At 45.4% G+C, this 15,089-nt stretch overlaps 1 protein-coding gene, 1 non-coding gene and 1 pseudogene across 2 annotated transcripts in view; 1 reads left to right on the top strand and 2 right to left on the bottom strand.

Moving 5' to 3' along the window:
* CGNL1 (cingulin like 1) overlaps positions 1–15,089 on the top strand; it is a 155,764-nt gene that overhangs the window by 120,321 nt on the left and 20,354 nt on the right. The window contains exons 9-10 of the mRNA XM_058665791.1: positions 11,673–11,879; positions 12,699–12,803. Of these exons, the coding sequence (XP_058521774.1) occupies positions 11,673–11,879; positions 12,699–12,803 (312 nt within the window). The remainder of the gene's footprint in view (positions 1–11,672; positions 11,880–12,698; positions 12,804–15,089) is intronic.
* Positions 2,234–2,895, bottom strand: LOC101532984 (adenylate kinase 4, mitochondrial-like; annotated as a pseudogene).
* Positions 8,843–8,949, bottom strand: LOC118759264 (U6 spliceosomal RNA). The gene has a single exon (XR_004996068.2). It is a non-coding gene; the product is annotated as a U6 spliceosomal RNA (small nuclear RNA).

Here is a 15,089-nt window from a genome sequence, read left to right as displayed (position 1 = left end):
ATATAGCAAAAAAAAAAAAAAAAAAGGAGTCATTGAATCTTATTTAATGAAAACCTTTTTTAGGTAGCTCCATAAGGAGGCGCATTACCAAGATGCGAATGGAGTCTTTATTAAGCGCTGTGTGTTTGAACTCCTAGAGTCATGGGCTGGAGGAGGAGCTAGGAGGAACATGTTGCTCTGCCTTAGTAGTAGGAAGTTGCTTGTCTTTAGGTGTGGTCGTTGGGCTCTAGATGCTGAAGTAAGAACAGTGATGTTAACAATCTGGCTTAGGCAATGACACTTGAAAATGAAATCTCATCCTGCTGTGGCAAGAAGGAAACCTCTGGATGCTTCAGTATGTTACGTGACTGCCCATTTTCTATAGGGTCATTCTAGAATGCCAGAGGATTAGAGCTGGCAGAGGTAGAAGTTGGTGGGGGTGGTTAGGCTAAGGCTTTCATGTTGCGAAGGGGGAAACTTAAGGCAGTGTACAGTAAATCACAGAATCTACTTATAATCCATATCTTGTCACAAAAGGAAATTTAAGATTGATTTCTACGTTCTTGGCTTTGGGATTTTGAAAATCTGTGGAGCTTTAGCAAAGAGCATCTTCTACCTCCTTTTCACGTTTATTCCTGCATTTCCTTTGTGCTGCCTCCTTGCCAAAAGCAAAAGGAGCTCACTACTATAGGAAATGGCTTGAACAGTCTGTGGCAAATGTGTATTATGAAAAATCTTGGTATGTTTTCAAAGCCTTATCTTTTAACATCTGCATTTCTATGAATTTCTTCAAGCACCCTCTTTTAACCACCTGAATTCTTAACTGCAAACATTTAGAGAAAGTATACTGTTGGTCCTGAGAAAATATAATGGGAGAAATTTTGCAAATCCTTGAAGCATGATATTTAAAGATGTTTTCCAATGGCTCAACCTAATTTTGACCCACCCCCAAAAAAAAGGTAAATTAGGCAGAGTCAAAACAGAGGAAGCAACTGATAGTGTGAGGATTTCAACTTAAAGTTTCTGTATCTCTTTTATTTATTTTTTTAAGAAACCAGCCAAGTCTTGCTTTATTCATATTACATGATAAAACACGGCAGAATATTAGTATCAACATTTCTAGACTTTATGGCCACCCCATTCAAAGCATCTTTGGAATGGGGAACGGGACGAGAAGACCTGAAGATCTTGCTTTTCTGTAATTGTAAATCTGTCACTCTCAGCCCAGGCATGGCTAATGCAACGTTTTCCCCAAAGGCTCAGTTCCCTTCACCAACTATTCATGTGTCTCGGTCACTCACGGAGAAAATCATCATCAGCATCAATATTTAGCAGCGTTTTCAAAATACAATTTGTTTCACAAATAGAAGGTCTACCTATGCCGTTAGTTCAGTTAATTCCATATGGTTTTATTATCTCTATACTGAGATCTTTACAACCTTACAAAGGTGGATGTTCCCTCCCCCCATTTTTTAAGGATTCCTAGAAGAATTTTAGGTGCATAATTTTTTCATAGTAAAAGGAGCAGTCTGAGCTCATGAGGCCATGCAGCGGTTTAAGGGAGACCCTTTGCACAGCTCATTTTCACAGAAATTAGAAAGCAATAAGAGCAGTCACTATACTCACAATTCTTCACTGGCCATGGTGAGAGAAAATACAAGTTTTAAAATAAAAACTGTCTTCTAAGTAGAAGGCAAAATGTTTTAACCCAAAAGTTCCAAAAAACAAAGATTCTTTGGAGCATGGATGCAGAGAAGGAATCACTCTTACTTGGGAAAACAACTTGTGGACACACACAGAGAATCACCTACTGAGAGCAATAGCTTCAATTCTGTTGTCACTAGGACAACACATGGCACTAGTACCTGAAACAAAGCCTGGGACGTGTCACATATGTGATTCAACAGCCATGGGGTATGGGGACCAGGAAGTACTGCCATTGTGGGTAAAAGAAGGCTGCTTTGGCAGCAAGATGGCCATTAGAAGTCAGCTGGAGCTCAGGTTATACACCCCTTCAATTCCAGCCTATACTTGCTTGCTTGGGAAGGGCTGGCCACATAAGGAAGGAGACATTTCAAAGGCAGGAGGGCCTCATTGTGAGCTCTTTCTACTCAGTTTTCCTATCACTTCACCATGTAAACTAGAAAAGATGCTGCAAGCTATCACAGGTAGCTTCTAAGTTGGACATGGCACCAGTATTACACACACAGTTGAATGAATGACCACGTCTTCCTGGTTCTTCCACTGAGCAAGTTCAATATGCCTGCCTGGGCTGAACAGGTGTGATCTTGTTTGAGAAAAGCATGTAAACATAAGGCCAGATTTTATTAGTCTCCATCCCCCAAAACTGGTGGAGAGCCCCCCAGCTCAATGACTGGCTTCGCAGCGTCCTTATACCGTCTTAGCCGGGCAGCAACTGCTTCAGGCTTATCATCCTCTTGTTGGACTAATGATTCACCAGTGATGTCATCAATTCCATGCACATGAGGCGGGTTGAAGTCCATGTTATACACTCTTCCGCTGGGAGGGTGAATCCAACGACGGCTGAGCCGATCTTTCAGTGTCTCAAACGGAATGTTCAAAGTGATCACTAGATCCAGGTCACAAATTTTGTCTAGAGCTTCAGCCTGTACTAGTGTCCTAGGAAAACTATCCTCGGAAGCCAGTGCTGGCCACTCCTGCTCTCCAGTTCCAAGAGCATCAGGCGTGTGATGACATGATCTGTGACCAAATGGCCTTTCTGTAGGTATTTCTTGGCCATATCACCAACTTCCATGCTGGCCTTGATGTTCTCCCACAAGAAGTGGCCACTGGAGAGGTGCTGCAGGCCAAAGTTCTGGGCGACCCTTGGCACACGGTGCCCTTGCCCGAGCTGGGCAGCCCGAGGATGACTGCTCGCAGGAGTTTGGAAGTCATTGCCACAGTGAGGCGGGAGACCCCTGTGTGAGCCCCACGAACTTTGCTGCTCGACCCCTGCCTCTGACACCGTCTGCTCGCGAGGGAACTCACCGGCCACCTCTGTATCTGTTGTATATTTGTTTGAAGGTGGAGAGAAAAGGGGATTTTTTTTCCCTCTGCTGTTCACTTCCCAAATGACCTAAATAGTGAGGGATAGGTCAGGCTGGAGCCAGGAGCTAGAAACTCAGTCTCGGGCACCACATGAATGGCAAGGAGCCAACTGGTTGGGCCATTACTTGGTATCCTGCACATTCAGAGTGAGGAAAAGGACTCCTCCTCTGGGATACAGGCCCTCACTCTGCAAGGAAAAGTGGGTGCCCACAGCTGCTGTGCTGAGAAGTCCTGCTCACAGCTGAGTGGAGTTGGGAGGCCCGTTGGGTACTACTTCTGCAGCCACAACACAGTGGAGTGTGGGGATGACCAACTAGATGGACCTGACAAACCAGCGTTCCATTTCATGGCCCCCACGCTTCAGCCGTTTTCACTCATTCAGCAAAAAAAGGGAGAAAGAAAGGAAACAAAGCCGGCTGTGGCAGAGGCCATGTTAATTAGTAAAGATTGCTGTGTTTCTGTATTGGGTCTGCCCCAGCACAGCCAGGAGGCCATGGCCATTAGAAGCCAGCCTGTCCACGGGGTCAGTTCTGGGGTCCTACACAGAGCCTGTTGCACCAGACAGAATGCTCAGATGTGGCCTTTCATGATGCTATTTGCAAGTTTGGTGCTTATCATGAATAAAAGTTTTCTCTAGCTCTAGGTGGGCATTCACTTGCTAGCTTATAAGCGGGTTTTGATTTGCAATGAATGGCAGTATGGGGCTGGAAAAGATGGAGTTTATGGATGTGATAAAATTGCATTTCCCTCCCTGCCTTCTTTTAAATAGGTAATTGGTTAAAAGTCAACTATTTTTAAAGGAGTCAATTTTTAGCAGTTCAGCATATTAAGACATGCTGTTTGCCTGGTTGAGGGGAAATATTTTTTCCTTCATTGTCATCTGTTTACCTTTGATTAGGAAATGGAGCTGAATTTTTAATGAATTAGCCAACCGAGAAACCCGTCCTTGAAATCACACAGGGGTCGTCGTCTTTGTGTTGTGTAGCTATACCGGAAAGTCTGTCAGAAAATCAGGATGAGCCTTTTGAGAAGTCTAGACTTGAGTTATCTAGTTGGTTAAAAAAAAAAAAAAAAAAATTTCACATCGTGACCTGAAGCCAAGTGTGATGGTTTGGACCTGAGGTTAGGTAAATATGAAGTCCTTGTGCATTTTAGGGAAACAGATGGGGGTTTAGTTGACCTAGTAATCACAACAATGTTTATTGCAAGAGCTGCATTCTCATCTAACTTTTTTGATGTTGGGGCACCAGATAAGGAAACAAGGCTGAAACAGCCAGGAAGGTCCCAGCAAAAGGCCTAGGCTGCATCGAGTCAGATCAGGTGAAGATTACTCATTCCCTATTCCCTACTGTTAGACATGCAGTGTTAGAAGTACAAATGAGAATTCTGGGCCTGGTGCTGTAGCTCAGCAACTAAAGTCCTTGTCTTGCATCTGCCAGGATCCCATATGGGCGCCGGTTCTAATCCCGGTGGCCTTGCTTCCCATCCAGCTCCCTGCTTGTGGCCTGGGAAAGCAGTCGAGGACAGCTCAGAGCTTTGGTATCCCTGTATCCATGTGGGAGACCTGGAGGAGGCTCCTGGTTCCTGGCTTTGGATCGGTGCAGCTCTGGTCGTTGCGGAGCTTGGGGAGTGAATCAATGGATGGAAGATCTTCCTCTCTTTCTCTCCTCCTCTCTGTCTTTGTGATAATCAATCAATCAATGAGGATTCCATTTGCTGCAATGGTTTGTCTGATACTCAGACTGAGCTCTTTGGATGGGAATGCTTGGCAATGTCCCAGGGTCCAAGTGTTACCTCTTCCTTCAATACTAAGAGCAAAGAAACCATAGAAAACAGAGACATGAAGTAGAATGAAGTGTTAAGATATCATATTGAAAATGTAAGTGCTCTCAACAGAGAAAAACGTGAGTGCTGAAAGGATTTTTTCCCTGTGTTTTGGCTTCCTCTCGTCACTGCGCCCTGGACATCTTCACCTTAGGGTGGCTGGGGTAGGAATGCTGGAGAAGCACCCAGGGAACTGCAACACGTGGGGATCTGGGCTTTTCCCCACTCCTGCAGCTATGTGTGCTGGGGGTGGAATTGCCTAACTCCAGAGAGCAGTGTGGGAGAACTGGCACCCCACTCTGTTTGCACAGCTGCTGCTGGGGCTCCGGCTCCACTGTGTTTCATGGTCCACAAGTATCTGTGAAGAGGCTCGAGAGGGTTTCCGGGGGTGAGAATGTGGCTGAGAGGGTGCATTGTCTACCAGGTGCCTGTGGCGATTGTCGGTCAGCCTTTTCATAGAAAATGTAGATGATTTAAAAAATGTTGATACATGTTGAATCTCTGTGGTTCAAAACTTTAAAACAACGGGAGGGTCTGAGATGGAGAACTCTTCCCCTTTGTTGCATAGCCTAATTCTCTTCTTCATAGACAGTGTTAACCAATGTTTTGTGCAGTCAACTCAGTGTGTGTTTATCCCTCCCTGTGCTTCTCTTCTGCAGGTGTACTATTCTGTCCCTTTCTTCCTGTGCACTTTCTTCTCCCACCCCCCCATTGCACAGGGTACCTTTAAACAGATGTAACTACTCTCCAAAGAATTAGCATTTACTTGCAATCTTTCGTTATGACAGTGCTGCCATTAATAATCTAATTTACATGTCATTTTTGGCACATTGTAGTGTCATTTGCTAGAAGGGAAGTTGCTTGGTTAAAGGGAATGCCATGGTCAGTGTTTTAAATACTACTAAAACACCTTGCAGAAACTCATACTCATTTCCAACGTTACCAACAATGGAGGAGTCTCCCTCTTTGCTCATTCCACTCACACATTGTGTTAACATACCTTCGACCTTGGACGCTTGATAGGTGAGGGGGGCAAAAAATATCATAGTCCAAGTTTTAATAATCATCCAGTTTGGACAAAACAATGTGTTGGTGACTTCCTGTTATGTTTGCCACTTTTAGAGTTGGATTGACTCCTTGCATGTGTGAGTAGTAGTTAAAATATTCAAGGCTGGGAAGGGCATTTGGCTTAGTGGTTAAGAATGCTTGGGATGCCTGAACACTTACTGGAGTATCTGGATTTGATCCCCACTTCCACTTCCTAGTCCAGACGCTGCAAAGTAATGGGTGATGGCTCAGGTGCTTGGGTCCCTTGCACCCATGTGGGAGATGTGGATTAAATTTCTGGCTTCAGTCTGATTCAATCCCAGCTCCTGCGAGCGTGCAGGGTGCGAATTTTTGCATGGGAGATCTGTTGCTGTGCCTTTTGAAAAATAAAAAAGCAAAAGAAAATCCATATAATCCTTTAAAAACTAAATGTGGGCAGCATGTTACAGCTAAATGCATGGTTAGATCTGTGTGCTTGCTGATTGCACTTCCAATGGCACATCCTCTCTAACATTGTTTAGACACAGAGGACGTGGATGAATCACAGGAATAGCACCAGCAGCTTCTCTGGCTAGCAGCCTGTCCCCCATGACCCCCTCCTGAGTAGAACTCCAGCAGCCCTGGTCTTGGAGTGGTTTTGCTAGCAGACTTAGGCATTTGGAAGAGATGATGTGCAGATCAAAGTAGGTCAGAGTTGGGAAGTCTTCTGCCAGCTTTCTTCCCTGCATGGTCTTGAAGAGGAATTTGTATGGAGCACAGGTTGTGCATCCATAATCCAAAAATCTAAAATCTGAAAGTTGGAACGTTTTGGAATTTGGAGTTTTGGATTAGGGGCATTTAACTGGTAGTCTATGCCAGTATTTCCAAATTGGAAGCACTTGTCCTCAGCATTTCAGAGAAGAGATATTCAACGTGTTCTTGCCTTGAACAAAGAGATGTGATCTGTATTTTATTAGATGGAAGATGGCTGCAGAAGGAAGCTTGCTTGTTCTAGGACTTTTTATTAAATAGTGAGCTGTAGGTGGGCAGGGGATGGGAATCGGATTGGTTTCTGCAGAGATTGACTAACAGAGACTTATGTTCAAATATTTATAAGAATAATGTGATGGCAACACAGTGAAGACAGAAAACAAATAATCAGAACAGGTCTAAGTATCTCAACTCTGCAAGTTGCCCTAAACTTGTACTTGGCACTGTGAGGGCTGGGAGTGGAGTGAACCCTTGACAGCTGTAAGTGGAGCCACAGGCTCACATACCAAACTCTGAACTTCAAAATACAGTTCCAGTTCCCTTGAACAAAGATGTGGTTTTTGTTGTTGTTTGTTTGTTTTAAACTTTAGGGAGTTATAGGGAGCGGGAGAGACGTGGAGAGAGACGTCTTCTACCCACTGTTTCACTCCCCAAATGCTCGCAAGGCTAGAACTGGGCTGATCCAAAGCTAGGAGCCAAGAGCTTCTTTTGGGTCTCCTGTGCAGGTACAGGGGCCCAAGGTTTTGGGCCAGCCATCACTGCTTTCCCAGGCCATTAGCAGGCACATTAGCAGGGAGCGGGATCCTAAGTGAAGCAGCCGGGACTCAAACCAGTGCCCATATATGGGATGTCAGCGCCATATGTGCCATACTAGCCTGGGTGGTCTTTGCTTTACCAAAAAGCCCCCTGTTCTCTCTCAAACACATAGCTAAGTCCAAGGTGACTGGAGAGAATGCATCATCACCTCCATTGCTGCTCTGACTGCCAGCTCTCCCTTGCGTTTGTTTATCCTTTTTAAGAACAGTTATATTAAGGTACAATCTACATAATACACAGTTCATCTCTTGTATGTTACAGTTCAGTCATTTAATTGAGTGATTTGACTGCCCAGTAGTGGAATTGTTGGATCATATGATAGTTCTAATTTTACTTTTTTTTTTTTTAACAAACTTCTATACTGTCTTCTACAATGACTGTGCTACCTCATGTAGCTTTTTTTAAAAGATAAATTATTCATTTGAAAGGCAGCATGACACAAAGGGGAAGAGGGGAAAGGAAGGAGAGAGGAGAGTTAGGGAAAGAAAAAAAGGGAATGAGGATGAGGAGAATGAGAAAGAACTTTCATCCACTTGTTCCTACTCCAAATGGCAACAGTAGCCAAGACTGGGCCAGGCTAACCCAGGAGCCAGGAACTCTCTCCAGATCTCCCACAGAACTGGAGGAGTGAGGACTCAGTTGCCACTCTTTTGCAATGTCGGCATCTCAAGTAGTGGCTTATCCTACTGAGTGTCAATCCCTAGAACGCTTCATGTAGTTTTCATTTTTCTTTCTCTAATATTAGACATCTTTTCATGTACTTTTGGGATTTATATTTTTGGGGAGCAGAAGGTGTCTAATGTCATCTTTTGCCTGTTTTTAAAAGGGTTATCTTTTTTTTTTTTAATTGGAAAGGCAGATGTACAGAGAGAGAGAGAGAGAGAGAGAGAGGGAGAAAGAACTTTCATCCAGTGATTCACTCCCCAAGTGACCGCAACGGCTGATCCTGTGCTGATCTGAAGCCAGGAGCTAGCAACTTCTTTCTTGGTTTCCCATGCGGGTGCAGGGTCCCAAGGCTTTGGGCCATCCTCGACTACTCTCCCAGGCCACAAGCAGGGAGCTGGATGGGAAGTGGAGCTACCAGGATTAGAACCGGTGCCCATATGGGATCCTGGCACGTTTAAGGCGAGGACTTTAACTGCTATGCTATTGCGCCGGGCCCGGGGTTGGTTCTTTTTTTTTTTATTTTTGACAATCTTTACATAGTTAGAGTAAAAAGGTTCAAGGGCTATAGGAAAGTGGGTAAGACATTATTTCCATATTGTTTCCTTCATGTGTCTGAGGTAAAGGGGGATATTGAGGGAGAAGCCCCACCCAGTTTCCCACCCACCCCAGGTCCCAGATGTGGGGCATGCTCAAAAATATGGAACTCTTCACAAATTTGCGTGTCATCCTTGCGTAGGGGCCATGCTAATCTTCTCTGTATCGTTCCAAATTTAGTATATGTGCTGCCAAAGCGAGCACACCAGGGGTTATCTTTTATCTTTGAAGAATTTTATGTAGCTTGAGTGTCAGTCTTTCAGCAGATGTTTATTTGAAAGTATTTTCTCTTATTGTATAGATAGTTTTCACTTAAAAACTGCTTATTTGAAAGAATTAGAGAGAAGCAGAAGGGGGGTGATCTTTCATTTCTAGTTTACTCCTCAGATGGCTACAGTAGGCAGGAAAGAGCCAGGCTCAAGGCAGGAGTTGCATCCAAGTTTCCCATATGAGTACGGGGGCCCAAACACTTGGGCTGTCTTCCACTGCTTTTCCCAGGCCACCTGCAGGGAGCAGCATCAGAAGTGGAACAGCTGGAACATGAAGGAGTCCTGACCTGGGATGCCTATGTGACAGGTGGTGTTCTTACCCATTATGCCACAATGCCAAGTCCTCTCCCCAAACACACTTTTTCTATCTTTTTAGTAGTATCATTTGTAGCACAAAAAGTTTCATTTTAGAAGAAGTCTAATTTACCTATTCTTTTGTCAACCATGCTTGTAAACATCTTTCTTGGTAGTTTTATAGTTTGAGCTTTTACAGTGAGGTCTAGGATACAGTTGAGTTCATTGCTGTGTGTGCTGTAAGGAAGAGGGGTCTAACTGTCCTTTCCAGTTACCCCAGCACCATTGTTGAACACTATGCTCTTCTTATTGAGTCAATATTAAACTCTGTTGTAAGTCAGTTGTCCATGAATGTGTGGGTTTATTTCTGGATTCCCAGTTCTATTTCACTGAATTATATGTCTACCCTTCTATCAATACCCTCCTATCTTAATAATTGAATATTCTGTTTTATGGGAGACTTGGGAATAGGCCATCTAGATGCTCTCTCTCTTTGGTGTGACCAATGATTGAATTTTTCGGATCCCTCATCAATATTTGAGCTACACTTTTATTTCTTCTCTGTTCATCCTTGTGATGCATTCTCTTGGTGGTTTCATTAGGAGAGGTTATCCAAATAGTCCTAATAAATTCCTACTGCCTGTCACCTTAGTTTTCTCTGGGCAGTGTCAACTAACCTCATTGTCACTCAGTTGCTTTGTCTCTGATGTGATTTCTCAGATATACTGAATTAAACATTTGGGTTGGGAAAAGATGGCTTTGGGTCCTGAAGCTCTCTAATTGATTAAATTCAGAATAAGACACTTTACAATACTGTTAAAAAGATTTAAAGGTCCTTCCAAACTGCTATGCAAGCAAGCAATTGTAGCAGACCACTCTCCCATGTGGGCCTTCACACGAGCTTCCTAAAATGTCTTGCCCTCCCTGAGTCTTTCTTTCCTTGCAGGCATCTGCAGTGTTTCAGGAGCATGAGATTTGCTGACATTGACATCTTTGTAACAGTGGGGAAAATGGAGGATGAGATGGAATGCTGTACAGGAACCATGTAGTGTCACTCTGTTGTTGTTGCTATTCTCTGTTGTTGGAAATTGTGGGCAGCACACGTTCACTTTCAAATGATTGTGTTGGAACTTGCACTATGCACTGGAAGAGAGGCAATTTTTTTCAAGATTTTTTTAATTGGATAAGCAGATTTACAGACAGAAGGAGAGACAGAAAGATCTTCCGTCCTTTGGTTCACTCCCCAAATGGCTGGAGCCAAGCCGATCCAAAACCAGGAGCCAGGAGCCTCTTCTGGGTCTCCCATGTGGATGCAGGATCCCAAGGCTTTGGGCCATCCTCTATTGCTTTCGCAGGCCACGGGCGGGGAGCTGAAAGGAAAGTGAGCAGGTGAGACACAAACTGGCATCCATATGGGATGCTGTTACTTGCAGGGGGAGGATTAGTTAATTAAGCCATTGGGCCAGCCCTGGAGAAGCAAATTAATTTCCATTTTCCCATTTCTGTTTTCTCATGGGCCTTAAGAGCCTGTACACAAAATCTGTCCCTTGTCAAGAGTTTCTGTGAAGGGTCCTGACCCATCTGTAGGGGTGTGTAGAGGAGGCACGGACGTGAACCCATCAGAAACAAAGGGGCTGAAATGTGGATTGTTTGAATGCAGTTTCTCCTGAGTGATCTTGGGCAAGGTGCTTAGTCTCCATCTCTTTAAGATGATGGCAAGAGCAGCACCTACCTCTTGGAGTCATTAAAAGGTTTAAACCTCATGCAAAGGACTCGCAAGGATTGGAAGGCAGAGTTTTCTACCTAGAGTGTGATAGCCTTGAGTCGACAGCATGGTTTTTGGCCCCTGTTACAACCTCTCAGTGCTGCTAGCAATACTTGAAAGCCATCAGAGACACTCAGCAAAATGGGTGTCAGTGTGTTCGCAAAGCACATCATTTCTTTAAAAGCATTTATTTATCTGAAAGAATTAGAGACAGACATTCCCCAGATGGCCACAATGGCCAGGGCTAGTCCAGGCTGAAAACAGGATCCTGGAGCTCCGTCTGTAGATAATCAGGATTCCAAAGACTTGGTCCATCCTCTGCTGCTTTCCCAGGCCTTTAGCAGGGAGATGCATTGGAAACTGAGCATCCAGGATACAAACTGGTGGCCCTATGGGATTCCAGAGTGGCACGTGGTGGTTTTACTCATTATGTCCCAGTGCTTGCCTTGGCACTTCTCTTTAAAAGCACGTGGTGGGGTGGTTTGGCCTACAGGTGTTGGCCAGTGCCTGAAATGCCACAGGTATTTCATAAGCATCAGTCATTCTCACAGCTAGGGGGTGACCCATTGACCTCTGTTATGGTTTCATGTTTTGAATAGAATGTTGAAGTGCTGGCCCATCGGAGCAGTGCCTCGGAGCAGAACCAGGTGGGGGCTGAACTGCGCGAGAAGCTGCTGAAGGAGGAGAATGAAAAGCTGCAAGGAAAGATTGCAGAGCTGGAGCGGAGGGTGGCCCAACTTCAGAGGCATGTCGAGGACCTCAAAAGCGATGAAGCCAAGGCGAAGGATGCGCTCAAGAAATCCGAGGTGAGATTCTCTTTCTCGGGTGAGTTCTTTCAGCAGTGGGCAAGGGCTGCCTGGTCATAGGTGAGTAAGAAGGAACAGGGCAATTGTGAGTAGATTGTCTCTTGGTGCCATTTGTTCTCCCCTTCTAGGAATGCTATGAATGGGAGGCCTGGGGCAGGGTTGGAGATGTGTGTGTGTAGATATGTGAGGCTTCACCCACCCTGATAGCAGACCTGGTCAACTCTTTAGAAGTTTTGCAGAAAACTTCTAACACTTGTGAGGGTTGCCTTCCCATCTCCACCAGGCCCGCTGTCACTCAAAACTGCTTATTCTTTGTTCATGTTTGGTTGATGTCTCTGGAGTTGCAGCGGTTTTAGCAAGCCCATTATCCAAGTTGCTAGAACTTTAGAAGTGGGAATCTAGAAACAAGAGTGACAACAGATGCCATAAAAAATGGTCAGCTGACAATGAAAGAGGGCAAACCCTTTAGCAGCAGCTGTTCAACTTTGAAAACCTGTGTGTGTGTGTCCAGATTCAGTCAGTGCCTGGAGCTTCTGAATCCCCAAGGGTCAGGCTGGAGATGTGTGTTTTCTGGGGGAAGAAAAAAAATCACACCAGATAATTTAGATGTTCACTCTTTGCTAAGAATTGGAAATGCAAAGGCAGGCATGCATCCAAGCATACAGCTGTTGTGTGTCACCTTGGTCCCACGACAGATGGGTTGTTACCCTGGCCCTGCTGTGTCCATGGCTGTCTACTGTATCAGTTTCACTCCACAGAGTTGGCTGCATAGGCATGGCACACGTCTAAACTCCTGCTAAGCCAGTGTTCTCACTGCAGGGACAAGTGCGGCAGTTAGAAGAGGCCCTCATGCATGCCAGAAAGGAGGAAAAAGAAGCAACATCAGCCAGAAGGGCCCTGGAGGATGAACTCATGGAAGCTCAGGTAAACACTGCGGGCTGCTGGCTGCACTCCTTCATAAAGGAAGCCCAAGGAATCAAAAGCAGAGGGACAAGTGGAGATCCCTGTCCTTCCACCTTTAATTGCCACTCAGGGCTGGTCACCATCCATCCACACTGGCAGTTTCTAATTATCTGAGTGTGTGCATATGTGGTGGGTGCATTGGGAAATGTCTGGAGACTTGGGTGGCTATCACACCAGACAGGTGCTAACAGCTTCTAGAAAGTGGGGGCTGGGGTTACTACTAACCATCCTACAAAGCACAGGACAGCCCACCACTAAGAATTACCAGGGGTGCCAAGGTTGAGAAGGCTGCTTTACAACATGCAAGGGTTTGACAACTTTCCAAAGCTAAAATACAGAATGTATGAAAAGGCCAGCGGGATTGGTCCCCAGGGTGTGAGTCAGCCCAATTTTCCTTCTGCTCTGGGCAGATGTACTCCATGGAGTGCAGTCTTTCCAGACACGGATCAGAGGGACAGGAGAAAGTCATCTCCATGAAGCTAGATAGCCATCACTGTTCAAAGCCAGGAGGCTCTTTGAAAATCCCATTTTCCTGAAGTTCATTCCTGTCCCAGGCCTGACCTGGAATTCTCACTTGATCTTGCTCGGTGATCTCAGTGGGACCCAACTGTGTCCTGGATCACACTAAGAGAACCAGTGCTCGAGCTTCCTCACATGAAGTTCTGAGGACTTGGGAGGTGGGGTCTTGGACAGTTGTCCAAAGGTTGTTGAAGAGCCCACCTGCAGGTAGGGGTAGGTGGGGAGAAGCACATTCGCTGTATGAAGAGCTGAGTTGGATTCTGGTTTGTGAATTCCTCATTGCAGCTTTCCTTTAAGCAAAGACTCATCTTCTTAAGTGTAGAGGAGGGGAATTCTTCCAGGTCAACCCAGGACTGCCCTCACCTTTGGACAAAGAACTTACTTTTACATCAAGTAGAACTCTGGTGGTGTTTTGTTGTGTCTCCTCCCCTTCCCCTATTCCCCAACCTAGTATCTGACTGCCTCCACTTTGCATTTTCTCCTTTTTTTTTTCTTTTAAAAAATATTTTATCTATTTGAAAGACAGAGTTACAGAGAAGGAGACACAGAAGCTGAGAGAGAAATCTTCTATGCACTGTGTCACTCCCCAAATGGCTGCAGTAGCCAGAGCTGAGCGAGGGGGAAGCCATGAGCTAGGAACTTCGTCCAAGTCTCTGACGTGGATACAGGGGCCCAAGTACTTGGGCCATCTTTTACTGTTCTCCCAGGCACATTGCCACATACCTGTAAAGGAAGTGGACCAAGTAGGAGTTGCACTGGTACCCACAAGGGATGTGGTGCTGCAGACATTGGCTTAACCCACAATGTCGCAGTGATGGCCCCTGTCCTTAAGTCTTTGTTACAGCTGTTGGGTTGGTTTTGTAGATGGCAATTTCATTATGCTGTTATTTAAGTCTTGTGACAGCTACTGTTGCCCAACCCAGCTTTCAGTGTGTATGGTTCAAATTTATGAGCTAGCAAGAGGCTGAAAGAGAGGAGCAATATTTGTCTTCAATGGGGACACGCCATATCCATGCCCAGCACTGGGCAGAACTCTTGGAGCCTCTCAGGATTCTGTCCCAGGCTGAAGAACCTGATCAATTTGCATTTGGTTTCCTATGAAAGCACTATAGGGTCACAACGATACCATTCCTGAATATTTTTTTTTCTTTTTGATTTGATAGGCAGATAGACCAAGGAGCCACTGTGATTCCTTCCACAGCTGGCATAAGGAGCCTGGAATTCGATCAGGGTCCCTCAATTTCTTGAGCCATCACCTACAGTTGCCCCCCTCCCCACTGGGTTCACACTAGCAGGAAGGTAGAATTGGAAGCATTACTAGGTATTAAACCTAGGCAGCTCCCATCTGGCATCTTCACGGCTGTACCAAAGGCTTGCCGATGGCCATTCTTGGCTTGCCTGACCCCTAAGCCTTGGCTCAGGGCACTGCTGCAGGTTCAGGCAGTGTTTTTTTGAACTGCATTCAGGGAGAGGCAAGGATTTCCAAGTGGCTTCTGCAGCTAGAGGGGTGGGAATAGAGACTTTTTCTGAAGGAACCCCAGTTCAAGCCACAATCTCCTCCTCCCTTTTGGACCTCCGTGTCCTGACACAGTAGCGGGGAAAGTCCTAGTGCTTCCACTGTGTGGCCAGGGCTCTAGGATGACTAACTTCCTTTGGATGAAACCACCCTTTCTTTTGAGCCCACAGCCACTTGCAGCTTTGGCCATTGCTAACATAGATCTTTGGGGC

The sequence above is a fragment of the Ochotona princeps genome, chromosome 6, assembly GCF_030435755.1.
Source record: "Ochotona princeps isolate mOchPri1 chromosome 6, mOchPri1.hap1, whole genome shotgun sequence".
NCBI lineage: Eukaryota > Metazoa > Chordata > Mammalia > Lagomorpha > Ochotonidae > Ochotona > Ochotona princeps.
The sequence above is the reverse complement of the archived record's forward strand: the minus strand, read 5'-3'. Positions and strand labels throughout refer to the sequence as shown.